Source organism: Myxocyprinus asiaticus, chromosome 28 (assembly GCF_019703515.2).
Source record: "Myxocyprinus asiaticus isolate MX2 ecotype Aquarium Trade chromosome 28, UBuf_Myxa_2, whole genome shotgun sequence".
In the NCBI taxonomy this organism is placed as follows: Eukaryota; Metazoa; Chordata; class Actinopteri; order Cypriniformes; family Catostomidae; genus Myxocyprinus; species Myxocyprinus asiaticus.
In genome coordinates, this window is record NC_059371.1 from 7,137,814 (window position 1) to 7,156,007 (window position 18,194).

Consider the following 18,194-nt stretch of genomic DNA (forward strand, 5'->3'; position numbering starts at 1 on the left):
AGATTCCCCTGAGGAAGGACCTCCTCTCTCAGGGATGGGGCACCATCTGGCACCCGCGCCCAGACCTCTGGAACCTCCACGTCTGGCCCTTGGACGGGATGTGGAAAACCTAAGTGGCCTACCACCAGCAGTGGTAGACACGATCACTCAGGCCAGGGCTCCCATTATGAGGCAGCTTTATGCCCTGAAGTGGCGTTTGTTTGCAAGTTGGTGTTCTTCCCGAGGTGAAGACACCCAGAGATGCGCAGTTGGGTCAGTGCTTTCCTTCCTGCAGGAGAGGCTGGAGGGGTGGCTGTCCCCCTCCATCCTGAAGGTGTATGTGGCTGCCATAGTGGCACACCATGATGCAGTGGATGGTAAGTCTTTAGAGAAGCACGACCTGATCATCAGGTTCCTGAGATGCGCCCGGAGGCTGAATCCTCCTAGGACACACCTCTTTCCCTCATGGTATCTCTCCGTGGTCCTCCTGGGCCTTCGGAGAGCCCCGTTTGAGCCAGTCGGCCCTCCTGATTGTGCTCACCTCCATCAAGAGGGTTGGGGACCTGCAGGCGTTCTCTGTTAGTGATACCTGCCTGGAGTTCAGTCCGGTAGACTCTCATGTGGTCCTGAGACCCCGGCCGGGCTATGTGCCCAAGGTTCCCATGACCCCCTTCAGGGATCAGGTGGTGAGCCTGCAAGCGCTGCCCCAGGACGAGGCTGACCCAGCCCTGTCGTTGCTGTGTACGGTGCGTGCTTTGCACATCTACTTGGATCACACGCAGAGCTTTAGACACTCTGAGCAGCTTTTTGTCTGCTTTGGCGGACGGCAGAGAGGGAACGCTGTCTCCAAACAGAGGCTTGCCCACTGGATCGTGGATGCCATCGCTCTGGCATACCAAGCCCAGGCCGTGCCTGCCCCTTTGGGAATATGAGCACAATCTACAAGGAGTCTGGCATCCTTGTGGGCACTGGCCAATGGCGCCTCTCTAGCAGACATCTGCAGAGCAGCAGGCTGGGCAACACCCAATACCTTTGTGAGATTTTACAATCTCCCGGTTGAGCCGGTTTCGTACCATGTTTTGTCAGGTACGCACAGGTAAGTTTGGTAATATGGAACAGCTGGCCGGGTGTATCGCTTGCGTATAGCACCTTTCGCCTCCGTGAGGCAAAGATGTGCACTTCTCCCATGCGAGTTCACGAACCTGTGAACCCTGGATGTCCTTCCTCCCTAGCCCTGTGTCTCGCGAATTCGGCGGAGGAATTTGCAGCCAGAACCAGTATGTGTGCTAATATGCCCTGTACTGGGGTAGGTGCTCCACAGGTGCTGGTTACTCCGGTAACCCCCTGTGATGTATTTTCCACGGTACGGTCTCCCTGTCGGCAGACCCACGTCTCCCTTGGGCAGAGCCCTCTCTGCCCCCGTGTCACTGTGTTGTAGAGCTCCTCCCCTTTAAGGCAGGACTTACCACCGCGCATCTTCCATGTGTGGCTGGTGAACCCACGTGACGTTTTGCCACGTTACCTCCCCTTCGGGCAGGATGTGGTCTCCGCGGGGTCTTTTCCCCCTGAAAGAATAGGAAAGGGAAAGAACACCTTCCCCAATGCGTATAATAGCGTTAGATGGCCCCAGCCGAATCTAATACACTGTGGAGAGAAACATAGAGAGAAAAGGCCGCGGCTGGCGCGGCTGCTCCCATGCTACTTACATCACTTCCCCCCCTATGGGATGTGGGTAACTACATGACGTCTTGTGGGGTGTTGGGGGAGGTTACGTGCAGACTGATGCACCTGCTATTACACACACAGCAGCTTGCTTGCACCTGCATCGGCAGTTCACGTAACATGGTCCAGCTCTTGTGGCATTTTTTTATAGGGACCCCTAGTGTCACTACATCGACACAACATCGAGTGAGTGACAGAAGGGGAACGTCTCGGTTACTGTTGTAACCTCCATTCCCTGATGGAGGGAACAAGACGTTATGTCCCTCTTGCCGTGATGTCAGTGTGACATGGCTAATCTTCACTGTAATCAAACCTGATGAGATGCATCATGTCTATTTGATTTGTGGGCTTCAGTGGAGTGAAAGATTTTCATTCAATTAAACCTGGAATATAGCCCAGTTATGTGTATACTGTATATGTATAGACAACTTTTTATGAAGCATTTTTGTTCTATAGGAGCTTGAAAAACTTTCTCCTCTGTGTATTTTTATTGTATTGAAAAGAGCAGCTTGGAGATTATTCATACAAATCTCACTCTTTGTTCCATGGAAGAAAACAAAGTCATTCGGGTTTGGAACAACATGAGTGTTAGTTAATGATGATATAATTTTTATTTTTCTGAGAATATCCCTTTAACACTTTACAGTTTGATTTTGACTTTGAGGTTTTGTTGATTTTAGTAGGTGATGGGTGAAGATTTAAAAAAAAAAAAAAAAAAAAAAAATGTATGAAAAAAACTTTTTCTCTCAGATAGCCAAAGACATGGAGCGGTGGGCGAAAAGTCTGAACAGGCAGAAGGAAAATGTGCGATCGTCCTCTTCTTCCTCACTCAACACAAGCTCTCGGCTGCAGGGAAGACCTGACGACCAGCGGGAGTCTGCCAGCGCTGATGCAGGCTACGCCGTCCTGGAGATGAAGGTTTGTACACCTCTTACCAAGAATGTCCTGTTCTTAAAATGCCGCACAAAAGTTTTGAACATGTCTAACTGATGTTGTGTTTTCCACAGGGTGCCTTACTGGAGAGACCACAAATTCTGTTTGAACAGATGAAATATCTGGAAGAAAGAGAAGTGTGTTTTTGTTCTTTTCCTTTCTTTTAATTTTGTTTTTTGTTTCATTTTGTGTTTTTGTTTTGTTGTGTTTCAATGATGAATTAAAGTAAAAAAAAAAACATTGTTTTTATTTTGTTTTTAGGCGTTTGGTTTGGTTTTGGTGTTTTTTTTTTGTTTGCTTTTTTCTCTTTTGGTGTGTTTTGTTTTGTTGATTAGTGTATTTGTTTTAGTTTTTTAGTTTTATTGGTTTTGTTTTGAGTGTGGTATGGTTTTGGCATTCTTTTGTTTTTGTTTTTTGTTATGTTTCATTTAGTGTTTTTGGTTCAGTTTGGCTTTGGGTGTGTAGTTTTTTGTTTCATTTCATTTTGTGATATTTATGGGGTTTTTTTGTTTGTTTTTGTTTTGTGAATTTTGTGTTCTTGACTTACTGCTTACATCTTTTGTATGTACCCTTTTGAAGAAGCATTTTTATTACTGGTAATAGAAACAACTTTCTTCTCCTTGGCTCTGCTAGAGGAGTCCTCCTCGGGGTCTGGTGGCAGGATACAGTGGAGAGACAGACAGTGAGGATGAAGGGGGAGACCGAGAGGAGAGACTGACGGACTGGTCTAAACTGGCCTGTCTGCTGTGCAGGAGGCAGTTCCCAAGTAAAGAAGCTTTGATCAGACATCAGCAGCTCTCTGAGCTACACAGAGTGAGTGACACATGGCACAGGATGTGAGCTGAACTTAATGTTAATGAGATTGTTGTTTTCTTATTGTTCATCTCCAAATTTTACAGATACTATTCTACTTGTTTCTATTTTGGTGAAATATTAGCTATACTAGACCAAATGTGCTGGTGGTTATGATGTGAAAAAAATAAATGAAATAGCGGAACAATATATTTATGTCTTCTTACTTGCACAGCAAAATCTAGAGCAGAGAAGAGCGAGACAAGCCCAGCCCGAGAGACAAGAGCGATCAGAAACAGAGGTCAGCACTATTGAGTTACCTACAGTACTTCTGTCATTTCAAAAGTGTCTAAATAGTCTGTTATCAAAGACAGTTTTTTCACCCACCTCTGAATTTCTCAGTAGTTCATCATCTTGATACTTGTTGTAGGTATCTTGACCTCTGGGTGGTGCTCTCTATTTCAGATGAAATACAGAGACCGGGCAGCAGAGAGGAGGGAGAAAGGGGCTGTCCCACAACAACCTGATGCCAAAAAGAGGAGATACAGCCCTGTGTAAGGGGAAAAAGCTGTGCATCATACATTGACATTGCACTTACACAAATACCATGGTATCACCTTATTTTTGGACTTTGTACTGTGGTAGTTCATGATTTTTGGACATGTGACCATTCTTTCCTCAAACTAATTTTGAAACTAATTAGTATAAATGCAGACTTTTTTCACCTAGGGTGCTTTAGTTCTTTCAGGAGACAAAAGTTTGGCTTCTTCCATGGTATAAATTAGGCATAAGCATGTCATAGACACAATGTGCAAAATGATTGTAAATAATGTCTTATTTGTCTCTCTCTCACTCGTGATCAGCAGTGGTGTTGGATCTCAGATGCTTCCAGGAGGGATGGAGAAAGGCTTTTTTATTCGGAACCTCCCGGTGGAATAAAGGAGTTGATCTTTGGAATTCCTTTTCCTTCTGGACTACTGTAAATGCCTCATGTGCATTTTTAATCTGGTTGTGCAGAACATGTACACAGTGTTTGTTTAAAGAGCAAAATTGCAGCTAAGAGATTTTCATTAGGATATGTAACTTAAAATTAAGGTCATATGGAAATGTGCAGATGTTTGTGGGGAAAAAAAAAAAAAAGTTTATAACTTTTTTTTTTTTTTTAATTATTTTTCAAATCAGAAAGGAACCCTTAGGAACCAGGGAAATACATAAAAAGCTATTATTGATAGCACAACTTTTGCTGGAATTACAGTCGAACCATGTGAAATTCTTATACTTGATCACATCATCTACAGCCATCTTTTCCCAGAAAGGAATTTATGTTTTTGAACCATATTATTGACCCATAAAAAAAATGAATTTGTAGATGGCATGATTTGATAAAAAAATAAATGCAATTGTGGGAAGCAGAAAGAATGATGTTGGGATGCAAAACAGGGACAATTCCAAAAACTATTTCTTGTAGTTTCTTTCTGTTTATACTTTTCTTCTTTAAACATTATTAAAGCATCAGCTGTGGGTCATTAAACAGTTTCAGATTGATTTGATTAGGAGTGTGCTATGCATTTTGCATGTCTTATTTGACATGGCAATCTATGCAGCAAATCACAGACAGCTGTTGTCTGTGATGACTTTGAACTGCACAGTAGATTATAGTTCAGTGATTATCTCGGAGAAAAGGCACAGCAGATGATAATGCTTTACTTGTATGAATTTATATGTAACTGAATCACAATACAGATGTATTAGACTGTGTAAGATGTATAAGACTATATAAGCTGTCATTCAATTTTGAAATGTGAATTTAAGGTGGATAAAGTGAGTGAAAGTATGTTTTTATGAGCACTAAGTGCCGTTGATGTTTTTTGTTTATATATAAAAACATATATATACCGGTAAATACTAATTTTTCTCTTTTACTCTTTGAAATGCCATGTTCACCACAAAAGGCTAAAAGCTCATTTTGTTTGGTAAATTTATTTTAGAAATTTATGATTTTTCCCACTTTGTTAATATAGAACATTCTGAATAAGTGCAACTGTGAAGCATATTTTGAACTCAGAGAGTTTTTTTTTTTTATTATTATTATTTTTATCATTTTAGATGTAAAAGTATCACAAAATCTGAGCGGAGAGCATATTCAGGTTGTATTTTACCCCAAAATCAAAAGAATATTTACAGTATATATATATATATATATATATATATATATATATATATATATATATATATATATATATATATATATATATATATATATATATATATATTAGTATTAAGAAAATGAAGCCTATTTTAGTACTTTCAAGTTTATTTGCATTGTAACATTATTTTCATCACTGTAATATGAAAATAATTATATATACACACACACACAGTATATATACTGTGTATATATCCTTTTTATTCTTTTCATTTAAGGGTAAAATATTACTTGGACATTTATTTGTGAGATTCATCATACATTTAATTGTGATACAGTGACCCCATGTCATACTGGAACTTTTGCAATGAGTGAATTTGTCTCACTGAATGAACTTGGTAGCCATTAGCATGTGGAAGCTTGTTGGATGTCTTTCTCAAACCAGAATGAATGGGAAAAATGGCCAATGGATTTAGCCAATTAAGTCCAATATAAGCAAAGGCACTTATAGGAAACGCTCATTCAGTTCCCCTCCCTGTCCTGAAGGTATAGTTTGGCCAATTCTGTACAATGCAAATCGTCCAAAAGACATTTTGCAACACCTCCTGTGACCTTATTGACTTACGAATCTAGTGTTGAGTTGTACTGATGTCAGTTCAGCATGAGAGGAGGTAATGTATGATGCCGTAAAGCAATAATGACGTAACAAGAGCATACACACCTCGTTTTTATTCACATCCTGTTGGAAAAGGAATGACTTGCTCAGGTATGGAATGAACACGGTTTATGGTATCTGATGAAATGTATGAATGTATGTCAAAGTTCAATGTTGATGTTCAAAAAAACACTTAAAAAAAGAAAACAGCAAACAATTTACTAAAAGTGTTCTTTTACATCACATGCTGCTAAGCCACAAATACAGACAAAACAGGAAAATACAACTACAATCGGTACAATCAGACTGACACATGGGAAGGGGAGATTTGTGTATTCCAGCATGGCACATGGAAATTTGTTGACTCTGGTATTTCACTGCCCCCCCCACCCCTATTATTTTCTTTCTTCCCCGGAACACCAAAGGCGATGTTTTAAAAAATGTCCTTGCCACTCTTTTCCATAAAATGGAAGTGAATTGGAGAATTCATACAGGTTTGGAACAGTATGAGGGTGAATAAATGATGACAGAATTTTTATTTTGGGGTGAATTATTCCTTAGAGAACTTTGACGACACAAAAATGTTGGGCTGACATCTTTTAACCGTACACAAATCAGAACAAGTATCTGGATTTTTCCGGGTCTTGTATCAGCAGTTTTGTTGAGCTCCAAATCCAACAGAAATTCCTCTTTTTGAACATCATTTAATTGAATTTCCTTCGATCAAGTGCTGTTATTCTAATGCACAGAAGTTGTGTGAGGAAAAGTATTTACATTAATATAAAGAGAGCGAAAGGCTCGCTTCCGTCTACATAATCAGAAATCTTCACTTGAAGAGAGTGCATATTCAATAAATTACGAATAAAAAAAAAATGATAAAAAAAATTCATGATTATATTTACATTATTTTGTTGTTGTAATTGACTGAGCTTTCATTATTTAATTGCGTTCAAATCTGTCATTGTTTTCAGAATAGAAGATGGCATCGGCTTATTACAGTGAAAACACTGAAAATGTTAAATTAATGGATGATACAATAATATGTTTAACGGAGAAAAAAAAAAAGGTCCAAACAGTAATGCGATATGGCTAGATTCTTCAAACTCCTGTTTGAAATGACATTCACTATAATTATGTGTGCATTTCTCGTTTGGTTGGTTTACTTCTCTGTGCAGGCTACAGTACTGAATATAAACACTGATGCTCCCTGTCACCATATCGTACAAGTCTGTGCATTTGATGACACATTTTTTCAGCTATATATGGCTCCACTTGCATGGCCACAGCTCTTCTACTGTCACTCTGGAACTGAAAGATCGCATTCCAAGGCATGAGAGAATTTACGTCCATGGTGTCCACATTCGTCTGTAAGGTGCTTCTGTTTCCTTTCTACTTCCTGTTGTGCCAGTGTGTCTTTTGGTCCTCCAGAAGCTGGGAAATACAGCAGCTGGTATCAACGTGTGCTCTGTGATGGAAATGGAATGTGAAAATTATGAGCATTTCTAACATGTCGGTAAAAAGAGAAGAGAAGCCACGTGACAGTTTGATAGCTGACCTGTCCTCATGTGCTGTTATCAATGGTCTGCATCTGAACAGCTGGCCACGGCACCAAACACCTCAACAGGCTCTGATGTGTGTGATGACGCACATTCTGCTGGACACCTGCCACAATCAACAGGAAATAAACACTGTACCAAACACCACGTTTCAATGATGAATGTGAAGATGATGGTATAATAATGCAGTTTCAACACCAAAAGTTCCCTGGATAGACACCAAACAGCCTGAAGACTTTGGTCTTTGGTTATTTGGCTTACACAGAGTGTATTGAACTAGCTCACAGAGAAGTGATACAGTTTACATGGGGGGCCAACTGAAGGTTTTTTTAAAAAACAAAACGTTCCAGAGACATTGCAGTTTGGCAGCAGGTCTGATTTGTGCAGTATGTAAGATTCAGAAACCCTTGTTATTAATGACACCTGTGGCCGTTAAGTGAACTGCAGCCAGCTACCTGTTGCTCGTGCTCGTGCACACACTCCATAGGGACGCGAGCGAGCATCGGCCAAAACAATGACGTAACGTACAAAGAGACTGAACGTGATTCACCGGCATCATGCTGACAGATGAAGCAGCATAATTAAAATTACACAGTTATGATTGTTTTACTACAGATTTTGAAACTAAACTAAAACTACTTATCAGCTAACATAGCATACTGATACACACATACAGCTACATACTACCGAACTATACCAGACAGTTTACTGTTGCACTGCAGTTATGTTGCACTATTGTATGTTTTGTATGTCATATGTTGTACTACGAATAGGAAACCAGCGTATTTGCTTAAATTTATCCCGTATACCTGACTTTTAGCATAAAGAGAAGATCGTTGAAATTATTTGAATGTTACGAAGCAAGGTAGCTTGCAATTCGTCAGTGTTAGCGGGCAAGATCAAGTTAGCTAAAATTACACAGACAAATTTTTATGGCACTATATTTCACATGCTTTGCAGTTATGTAAGCTTACCTGTCCAATAAGAAGAACGCCAATTCAGGGTCGGTTTTGATCCCCAAAACCGAACGAAGTTCCCTCTAGGAATCAAATGCCCTGCCGATGTTCACTCTAGTTTTTGCTCGACCACGATCACGTTCTCGCTTAGCCAGACGGGATTCAGTAGATAAATGTTTTTTTTGTTTTTTTGGCTTACTCTGAGTTTGTGTAGGAGTCAGTGTTGTGCTGGAGCCGGCCGTTTGCTGGATTCCATCTCTAAGATAACGTTACCTAGTGTTGCAGTTTGTTGTCGCTGTTGAATAGCGGAAGAGAAGCTATTACTGTCTGAGGCAAGGCTCTCGGGAGCATAAACGTCACATCCTTTGGATTTTCCCGGCAAAAGCGACCCGCTCCCTTCACATGAAAATCAGTCTACAGGCTGTAATAGGCAACCTAGGAAGTCCGGGAAGGGCTCATTTATTAAGCTGCGTTACAAAACATTCACACATTGGAAAAAAAAGGCGAATATAACATGAAAATTGTTACATTCTGCACCTTTAAGAAAACCAAATAGCTGGGTGTTTTTTACAATGTTTCAGACCAAAATTTTATTTTGATTGTAAAAAATTAAGACACAGTATTTGCAACTACAATATTATTTTCTTCAAGTTGCAGTTTGATAAAATGTTTTGGTAATCCATATACATAATTTGGACTATTGTCTTGGTTACATTTATACATTATCTGTTTTTATACTTTTTTATTATTTGCTTTGGTTACATTGTTTTTTATATATATATATATATATATATTTAATAATATTTGTTTGGGTTCCATTATTTCTTTTTTCTTATTTTGATATTATTGTATTATATATATTTCTTTGTTTTGGTCCGATGTTTTACAAGCTTTATCTTGCTTTTTTATGATTACTTTTGGTTACAATATTTGATTTATTAAATTTTTCTGTTTTTATTACTTTTTAATTATTTGATTTGTTACATTGTTTTATCTTGTTTTGTTTTATATTATTTGTTATGGTTGCATTATTTGTTTGATCTCGTTTTTATAATTTTATATATTATTTGTTTTGATTATATGTTTTATCTTGTTTTGTGTTTATTATGTTTTATTATTTGTTTTGGTTAAATTATTTATTTTATCTTTTTGTTTTTACTATTTTTAATTATTTGTTTTGGTTACATTATTTGTTTGATCTTTTTTGTTTTTATTATGTTTAATTATTTGTTTTGTTTGCATTGTTTTATCTTGTTTTGCTTTTACTATACTATTTTTTGTAGACAGCATCATGCAGGCTTGTCTAAAAAAGCAAGCAACACTTCTGTCTCACCTGTTGTGTGTAGGACTGCGGCTGTATGAAGGACTGTAGGCCCCAGCGCTCAAGGGAGCATCTGGAATTTCACCATCAGCCAGGCCCACGGCTAAATGATTCTGCCAATTTCCTCCTCCGCTGGCAGTAGATGACACTAGTCAGGAGGAGAGATGTGATATATTAAATGTAACCTGAAATACATCAGATAAATAATACTAGCCAAACAATATAACATCTGGCAACAGTAAATTTCAAATAGCTCTTGCGTTTTAACCAACAACAAATCGATAACTCAGCTCTCACGGATCACATTTCCACTGTGCAATTTCCTAAAAAATCAATTCTTGTAGTTCTTTAAAATTCCTATAAGCTTTTGGAGTTTGTAAGTAAGGCTTGTTTCATCTACAGCGCATCAGCGATGCATATTCATTTGGATCAGAATTTGACTACACTGGTCGTATATGTTTCATGTTACTGCTTTGTTCACGTCACAGCAGATGCAAGATGAGTACAACAGCCTTAATTATTTCAGAACCTGCCATTTTGTCCACAAGCTACAGTATGTGAGGTCTGAGTAACTTTATTTACCTGATGAGAATGAGTTTGTTCTGCTGGAATGGCTGAAGGGTGCGGGGAGGGTCTGGTAGCCCAGGCTGTGCTGGGAGCCTCGGTCATATTTGTAGGAATAAACCAGCTGATATCCACCTAGGTCCCTGTTCCCGGCGCTACGATTGTACCATCCTTTCAAATGCTCCGCCACTAAAGCCTTGTACATGTTCTTCGTTAGCACATCATTCAAGGGTCCCTGCCTTCCTCTGGGAGGCCTCACCGTTGCATAAGGGTTCTGCGACAAATTGTCTGACCCCTCCATCCCATAATGTCTATTCCGGCTACGCCCATGGTAACCATGCGCTGGATAAGACGGATTGATATTATAATGACCCTCAAGTTCGCTCTCGTAAACATAAGCTCCGTTTGAACAAGGCTCATAGTCAAAAGCGGGATACACCGTTAAGCTGTACGCGTTGGGGCCATAGTGATTCTGCTGGTAACCATAACAGTTGGAGTTTTGAGGAACCAGGTTGGGCATACTGCCAGTGTTGCCATAGATCTCCACTTTGCGATGGAGTCGATAGTCGTGGGACGAGTCCAGTGTGCGGTAGGGGGGTGTGGTCGAGCAGGGGGGACAGTAGTCCATGCTGGACATGTTGGTATAGGACAAGCAGTCGTCCAACACCTCAGTGCTGTTGCTACGGCGAGAAGGAGACAGCGGGAAGACCGACTTGTTTGGACAGTGAGAGTGAAGAAGTTGCGACTGCGATTCTAAACTCCCGCTGCGGTGCCGGAAACCTCGGATGTGACCTTCAGTCCTATAGGACATAAATTAACATCAATACATCTAAATGTTCATACTGTAAAAGAGTGTGCTGTATAATTTATATACTACTTAGAAATATACATTATCTTATTAATTCAACTGGCCCGTGAAGAACCCACAGAATTTTGCGCATTTATGAAAAATCTACGGAATTCCGCAGACTGGATTTGAGAATACTGTACTCTTATTCTACCTAGTCTCATTATAAAAACATGAATATGGGTCCATTTTTGAAAAAGTGATGAACATTACATTGCGTAGGTATCGCTGCAAATTCTACGTGATATGTATTTTTTTCAAATTCTGTGTTTTTTTTACGATATTTCGGTCTGATATTCAAGCAATCGCTTCAGAACACTTGGAATATAGTGCACAATTTGTTTGGAAAAGTGCAGTTTAAGGGAGAGTACATAGCACATTTTTAATTTTGTGCCAACTATTTCAATACAAATATTATGATGTAGGTAAGAAGTTCAAGTCTCGGGTAGCACACATCGGGGTATTTACACTTTGTCACTTCGGATTGCTATCCGATTCACATCACATCACATCGAGCACATTCCATTTACACTCGGCCACATCAATGTGTCTCTGTCAAACGGATATAAATCCGATCTTCAATTCCTGTGCTATATCCAAATAAAACAGAGTTTACTTCTGTGATTATGCTAATGTGGGCAGCGAAGTCTGTGACTGTGCCCCCCCTCAGGGCTTGTCGTAGGTAAGATGCGTCATGCGCATCAGCTCTGCTCATTGTCAGGGTTTAGTTTCAGTTTCATCAGCGATCTTCATCAAATAAATGAAGAAAAAAGTTCTGTCTCTCCTACAATATGCATCCGTTTCTTTATTATTATTTATTGTGTGACGCGAGCTCTATGCAAATACTCGGTAACAGCTGTTATGTTTCGCATTTCCCCTATGCTGACCTAGCACTGTTTAGGGGGAGTAAAGCTTACATAAAAGTTTACAAGTTTACTTATATGAAACAAAAATGTATGAGATTTGTGTTATCTATTGGTACATGGTATATTATTATTATGTTTAAATTTACAATTGTATTTATGGTCTAATTTGTAGGACTAAAGGTATTTTCCACCTCTTGTCATAGAGTGATTTGTAAGTCACTGCAAAACGGGCCGGTGGAAGAAGCTGGAGAGAGTAAAATGATTGGAATTGGTGTGATTTTTTGACCACTTAATTATTTTGATTATATTTTCATTTAGTTTGAAGTGTAATTTCAATTTAGAAATATGTTTGGTATCATTTTTTTTGTGTTTCAAATACTGTATTTAATTTTTCAAAATCAAAATCAGCCGGTAGAAGTGAAGTGCGTGCCGATACAATCACTGTTAATGCTAGCCATGATTTGTGTGTCAGTAGATTAAAATGATTATTAATATTTACATTCTCTATAATTTAACGGAGCATACATCCAAATTCTGAGAAGAATCACATTTTCGATGCGTATAAAAAGAGCGTGTCACTGTCATAGAAATATGCCCGACAATCATCAAGGACGCATTTTAATGCACAAAAGAACAACATTTTCAATTCTTCTCATTAATTGCATACAGTCCATTTACACTACCAATTTCTTATGAATGTGCTGTCTTTGTTTATATCGCTGGTGCTTGAGGGAATGGACGATATAATAGCATACAGACAGTGGAATAATAATGAGAAAATTAAATTGCACTTAATCCAGCCCATATGCGCATTGCACATGCGATTTTGCCATACCTTCTTGAGCCTAGACTTAGCGCATGCTTGCACGAAAATACCAACAATTCATGGCCATGCCCACTGACTTTGCGCTTATAACTTATGGCATTGCGCTTAACGCTAACGCTCTTAAAATAGGGCCCTATATCTTTTCATAATCGCATAGCAATCCGATCAGCAAAAACGCATGAAATGACCAAGTGTAAATACCGCCTTACTGACAGTATATACATTGAATGCACTGTAAGTTGTGTAAATGCATAAAAAAATATCATGCTCTCCTCTGAGGATTAATTTTAGATTTAAATATTTTTTAAATACACAAAGTGGTAGGTTTAGGATCGGTTTAGATTTAATAAAATATACATTAATGATTTAAAAATCACTAGAAATATCTTTAAAGAGGTTATGTCATGAGGAATCAAATTTTCCTTGATATTTTGAAATATAAGAGTTCATTGTACTATAAAAACAAACTGTAAATTTCAGAACTCAAAACTTGATCCCCAATGCAATAAAAGCATTTATTGAAACCAAGCAGCAGAAACGCCTCATTCTCTACTTCCGTGACTTCCCTAGGGGGCCCATTAATTCATGACTGCCTCTATAGCATCAACATCAATGCCTACTTTACATCATAGCACCCTTGGCCCTGCCCACTGGTGCTCACTTCATAAGCAGAGTGAGAGAGAGCAGGACAAATAGGCCTAAACTATTTCTGAATAACAAAGAGGACCCATTTGGACTATTTTGAATTATTTTTGTATATAAACATGCACTACACAGATGTCTTTGGCCATTGTCATGTATCTTGTGCAACTTTAATTTTTTTTTAGAAGACGCTTTTAAAATACGTGGTGTCAAGTTACAACTCTGAAAAGGAGACGCCCTTCTCTTTTTTGGAGCACAAACACATCCTTCTTGTGCCCATTTGTGCTATTTTTAATTGTAAGTGTATGTAAACATGCACTAGATGGACATCTTTGACCATTTTGATGCGTTTCCGGCCTCAGTATAGGATGATACTGTATGTGTGTTCGTCATGTTTCACTGTGCTTTGGACTAGGTATGTGTGTTTTTTCCAGCTCATATCAGAATGGATTGCTTGTGAACCAGTCATAATATGATTGAAGCTTTGCAAAGGAACTGTTATTGAAGGATGGGGCTTAAAAAACACTTGGACGTGATCGCAAAACCATAAGTAAACAGTTTCATTCATGAATATTTCAAATGTCAGGACTGTTTGTTTAGTAAGTGACCAGTTTAATATATTCGGATCCAATGTGTTGGATGTACATTATGTGTAAACCCTGAAATTTAGTTTTATATTGTTGTGGAGCTTCTTTCTCTTCCAACTGAGTTCAAATATGGCTGCACTGGAAGCACTGCATGATGTTAGCCAATTATAACAGTATGTGTTTACAATGAAGTTTAAAGGAGACGCTGAGGCCAAACCTGAGCGTTTCAGACAGAGGGTCAGGGACACAGTGGGAAATTATCATTTATAACTAAATGAAGACGGTTTTGGTGCAAAGAAATAAAATAAATAAATAAATAATAATTTACTAACACTATCATTGGACCTCAGGGAAGATAATAACATTTTAAAAAAGGTGTATGTCATAACCCCTTTAAAATGTACTAGAATTTGGAGATACACACAACTTTATATAGTATATAGCAGCCTATATATACAACTTTTCAACCTTACTAGTGTAAAGACTCAAACTTAATTTTGGAACCATTCAGAGGGCATTTCACCTGGAAACTGAATTGATACTACATTAAAAGTTTTAACGCTTTGTCAAAAATGTAGATGAAAGCATCATAAAATTAGCTAAAATTTGTAATAAACAACCAAGGGCCAGGGGATGAGCAGGCATTTGGTATCACAATGGTTTTCATTGTGGTCATAGTTTTGCAAAAGAGACCATATTGCAAACTAAGAAATCAGTTATTTTCCTTTCAAAAAGAGTTGCATTTCCATAAATCACTGAATTCTTTTCAGTGCTGAGTAACTTACCTGAGCTGGCTGCTGCTGTAGGCATTACGGGGCATGACAGGGGTTTGGGGTAAACTGTGGGGGTTCCTCTGCATTCTTGGTAAGGTTTTACACGGACTGCTTTGTGCAGAAAACACCTCTCGAGGAATGTAATACTGTCCTGTCCCCTGACCCTCATGATCTAATCTGAACTCAAAAGAAGAAAAAAGAAAAGAGAGACACTGTTGATGAAACAGAAGAGATGCTAAACGATGGCTAAGCCATGAGATCACATTTATAAATACACTGTGTACATATATGTATATTTTTTTCCCACAGAAATAATGTGTTTCATTTTTCTTTATGCAAATTTAGGGCAACTTTTCATTAGGGTGTTATATAATACATTCACCGATCAGCCACGACATTAAAACCGGCTGCCTAATATTGTGTAGGTCCCCCTCATGCCACCAAAACAGCGCCAACCCGCATCTCTGAATAGCATTCTGAGATGATATTCTTCTCACCACAGTTGTACAGAGCGGTTATCTGAGTTACCGTAGGCTTCAGTTCAAACCAGTCTGGCCATTCTTAGCTGACCTCTCTCATCAACAAGGCGTTTCCGTCTGAAGAACTGCCGCTCACTGAATGTTTTTTGTTTTGGGCACCATTCTGAGTAAATTCTAGAGACTGTCATGTGTGAAAATCCCAGGAGATCAGCAGTTACAGAAATACTCAAACCAGCTCGTCTGGCTCCAACAATCATGCCACAGTCCAAATCACCGAGATCAAATATTTTTCCCCATTCTGTTGATGTGAAAATTAACTGAAGCTCCTGACCCCGTATCTGAATGATTTTATGCACTGCACTGCTGCCACATGATTGGCTGATTAGATAATCGCATGGATGATTGTTGGTGCCAAACGGGCTGGTTTGAGTATTTCTGTAACTGCTGATCTCCTGGGATTTTCACACACAACTGTAACAAGCAATAGTGAGACAAACAGATCCAAATGCAGAGGAACAGTTCAAACGATTTATTTACAATAAATGTGAGCAGTCACTGTGGATGTCGAGGATCCCGGCACCAGCTGCAGCAGCGGGGAGAGATGACAAGAGAAATGCGCACGCTGTGGCCGCATCCGGGGCAAGCTGTGAAGAGTGTGTTCGTAGAATGAGTGTGTGCATTGTGGAAGTCAGGAATAGATTCGTGAATCCTCCGTTGAAGCTTAGTTTGGTGCAGAACGACGCCCAGCAGGGTAGGGCGATCTAGCTTCTGACACGTGGGCAAAGACGAGGTATCCTCCGTGGAAACCCAGCTGACACGCAGCAAAATGGAAGGCAACCACACACCTGACACGCAGGCAGAGGCGGCCAACCAACAGATACACGAGACAGAATGTGGCAGAGTGAGCACAGGTAGTGGCAGTGGAATGACCTCCTTGGTCGTGGGCACTGGCAGTGACAAGGAAACGACCCCGTGGTCGTGAGCACAGACAGAGAAAGAGAAATGGCCTCTGTGGCTGTGGATGCTGTCAGCGAATGAGGAGCAGGCGCCTGGCTCCTCCACCTCCTCCGGGCAGTGATAGGTTCATCACACTGCAACAGGGCTGGATCGAACACTCGGCAGAGCTCCATGACGAATGTTAAGTACGACGTGCAACAAGGACATCCATTGTCCCACATGGCGGTTCCCAACTCAGCGGCCCTTCCGGTGAGGAGTAGGATGACGTTAGCCACCTTCATTTTCTCAGATGGGAAAGCAGAGGGCTGTGACGTGAAAAACAAGGAACATTGTGAAAGGAATGCACTGCAGGCTCCAGCCTCACCTGAATACGGGGCTGGAGGGGGAATACAGGCTTCTTAGCGTCCAGAAACACGGAGAACCTCCAAAGATGCTTCCTAAGAAAGGCCAGCATCGGGAGATAGGCAAAGCTGCTGCACGACAGAGGTGAGCTCGGCGAGCTGCGAAGCCATCATCTCCAGAGCCCGATTAGATGTGTAGATTTGATCCTGATGATGTCCCATCAAGGATCCCTGCTGAGAGAAGGCGGAGTGAAAAGTGGATTCCTCCACTGGGTCCATACTTGGCTAGATTGTTCTGGAACGAGCGATAGCGAGACAAACAGACCCAAATGCAGTGGAACAGTTCAAAGGATTTATTTACAATAAATGTGAGCAGTCACTGTGGAAGTCAAGGATCCCGGCACCGGCTGCAGCAGCTGGGAGAGATGACAGAGAGGCGCACGCACTGTGGTCGTGCCCGGGGCAATCCGTGAAGAGTGTGTTCACTGAACACTTTGTGTGCGTTGTGGAAGTCAGGAATAGATTCGTGGAATCCTCTGTTGAAGCTTAGTGAGGTGCAGAACGACGCCCAGCAGGGTAGGGCGATCTAGCTCCAGACACGCGGGCAAAGATGAGGTATCCTCCGTGGAAACCCAGCTGACACGCAGTGAACTGGAAGGCAACCACACACCCGACACGCATGCAGAGATGGGCAACCAACTAGGCAGAGAGAGTGAGGTAAATTACTTCACATCAAACAGCTTACTATAATGGACCACATTCAGTCAACACTGAACTACATATAACTCCATTCAGTCAACACTGAACTACATTGAACATTCAACAAACCAGCCAAGGACATGACACACAATGGGATTAAAATAGGCAGAAACAAACAAGGGGCAGGTGCCGCTCGCCAGCTGAAAGTTGGCATGATCAGCGTTCCCATGGAAACAATCAGGGTTCCCATGGAAACTCTGATTCTGCGTGCAGCGGCACCTGAAACACATAAGGGTAAAAACGTCAACACATTTGGGACAAAACAAACAAAACATGGAGCATGAGTGTCTGGATCCCGACACAGACAAAAACTGAACCAAACAGGAAGTCAGGATCCAGACACCATGCCCCAGACATAAACAAGACAGACCGAAGAGCACACGGCGGTAACTCACATCCAGACCCATGCACTCACACAAAGGTGAGTGACAGACAGGGAACGATGATGCCACAGTCCCGTCAGACAAAAACCCAACCTGACAAGGTGACAGGA

At 40.4% G+C, this 18,194-nt stretch overlaps 2 protein-coding genes across 4 annotated transcripts in view; one reads left to right on the forward strand and one right to left on the reverse strand.

Moving 5' to 3' along the window:
- Positions 1–5,597, forward strand: part of rbm10 (RNA binding motif protein 10) — a 42,505-nt gene extending 36,908 nt beyond the window's left edge. The window contains exons 18-23 of one of the 2 annotated variants that reach the window (XM_051659775.1): positions 2,452–2,619; positions 2,709–2,771; positions 3,268–3,447; positions 3,662–3,727; positions 3,892–3,980; positions 4,293–5,597. In XM_051659775.1, coding sequence (XP_051515735.1) covers positions 2,452–2,619; positions 2,709–2,771; positions 3,268–3,447; positions 3,662–3,727; positions 3,892–3,980; positions 4,293–4,365 — 639 coding nt within the window. In that variant the 3' untranslated portion in view covers positions 4,366–5,597. Of the gene's footprint in view, positions 1–2,451; positions 2,620–2,708; positions 2,772–3,267; positions 3,448–3,661; positions 3,728–3,891; positions 3,981–4,289 lie in introns of both variants that reach the window. The other variant, XM_051659774.1, reaches the window with a different exon arrangement.
- A 108-nt stretch (positions 5,598–5,705) lies between these two features.
- LOC127418883 (FERM domain-containing protein 4B-like) overlaps positions 5,706–18,194 on the reverse strand; it is a 79,993-nt gene continuing 67,504 nt past the window's right edge. For both annotated transcript variants that reach the window (XM_051659764.1, XM_051659763.1), the window contains exons 20-24: positions 15,178–15,342; positions 10,643–11,424; positions 10,073–10,208; positions 7,783–7,889; positions 5,706–7,692 (exon numbers count right to left, since the gene is read on the reverse strand). In XM_051659764.1, the coding sequence (XP_051515724.1) occupies positions 7,802–7,889; positions 10,073–10,208; positions 10,643–11,424; positions 15,178–15,342 (1,171 nt within the window). In that variant the 3' untranslated portion in view covers positions 5,706–7,692; positions 7,783–7,801. The remainder of the gene's footprint in view (positions 7,693–7,782; positions 7,890–10,072; positions 10,209–10,642; positions 11,425–15,177; positions 15,343–18,194) is intronic.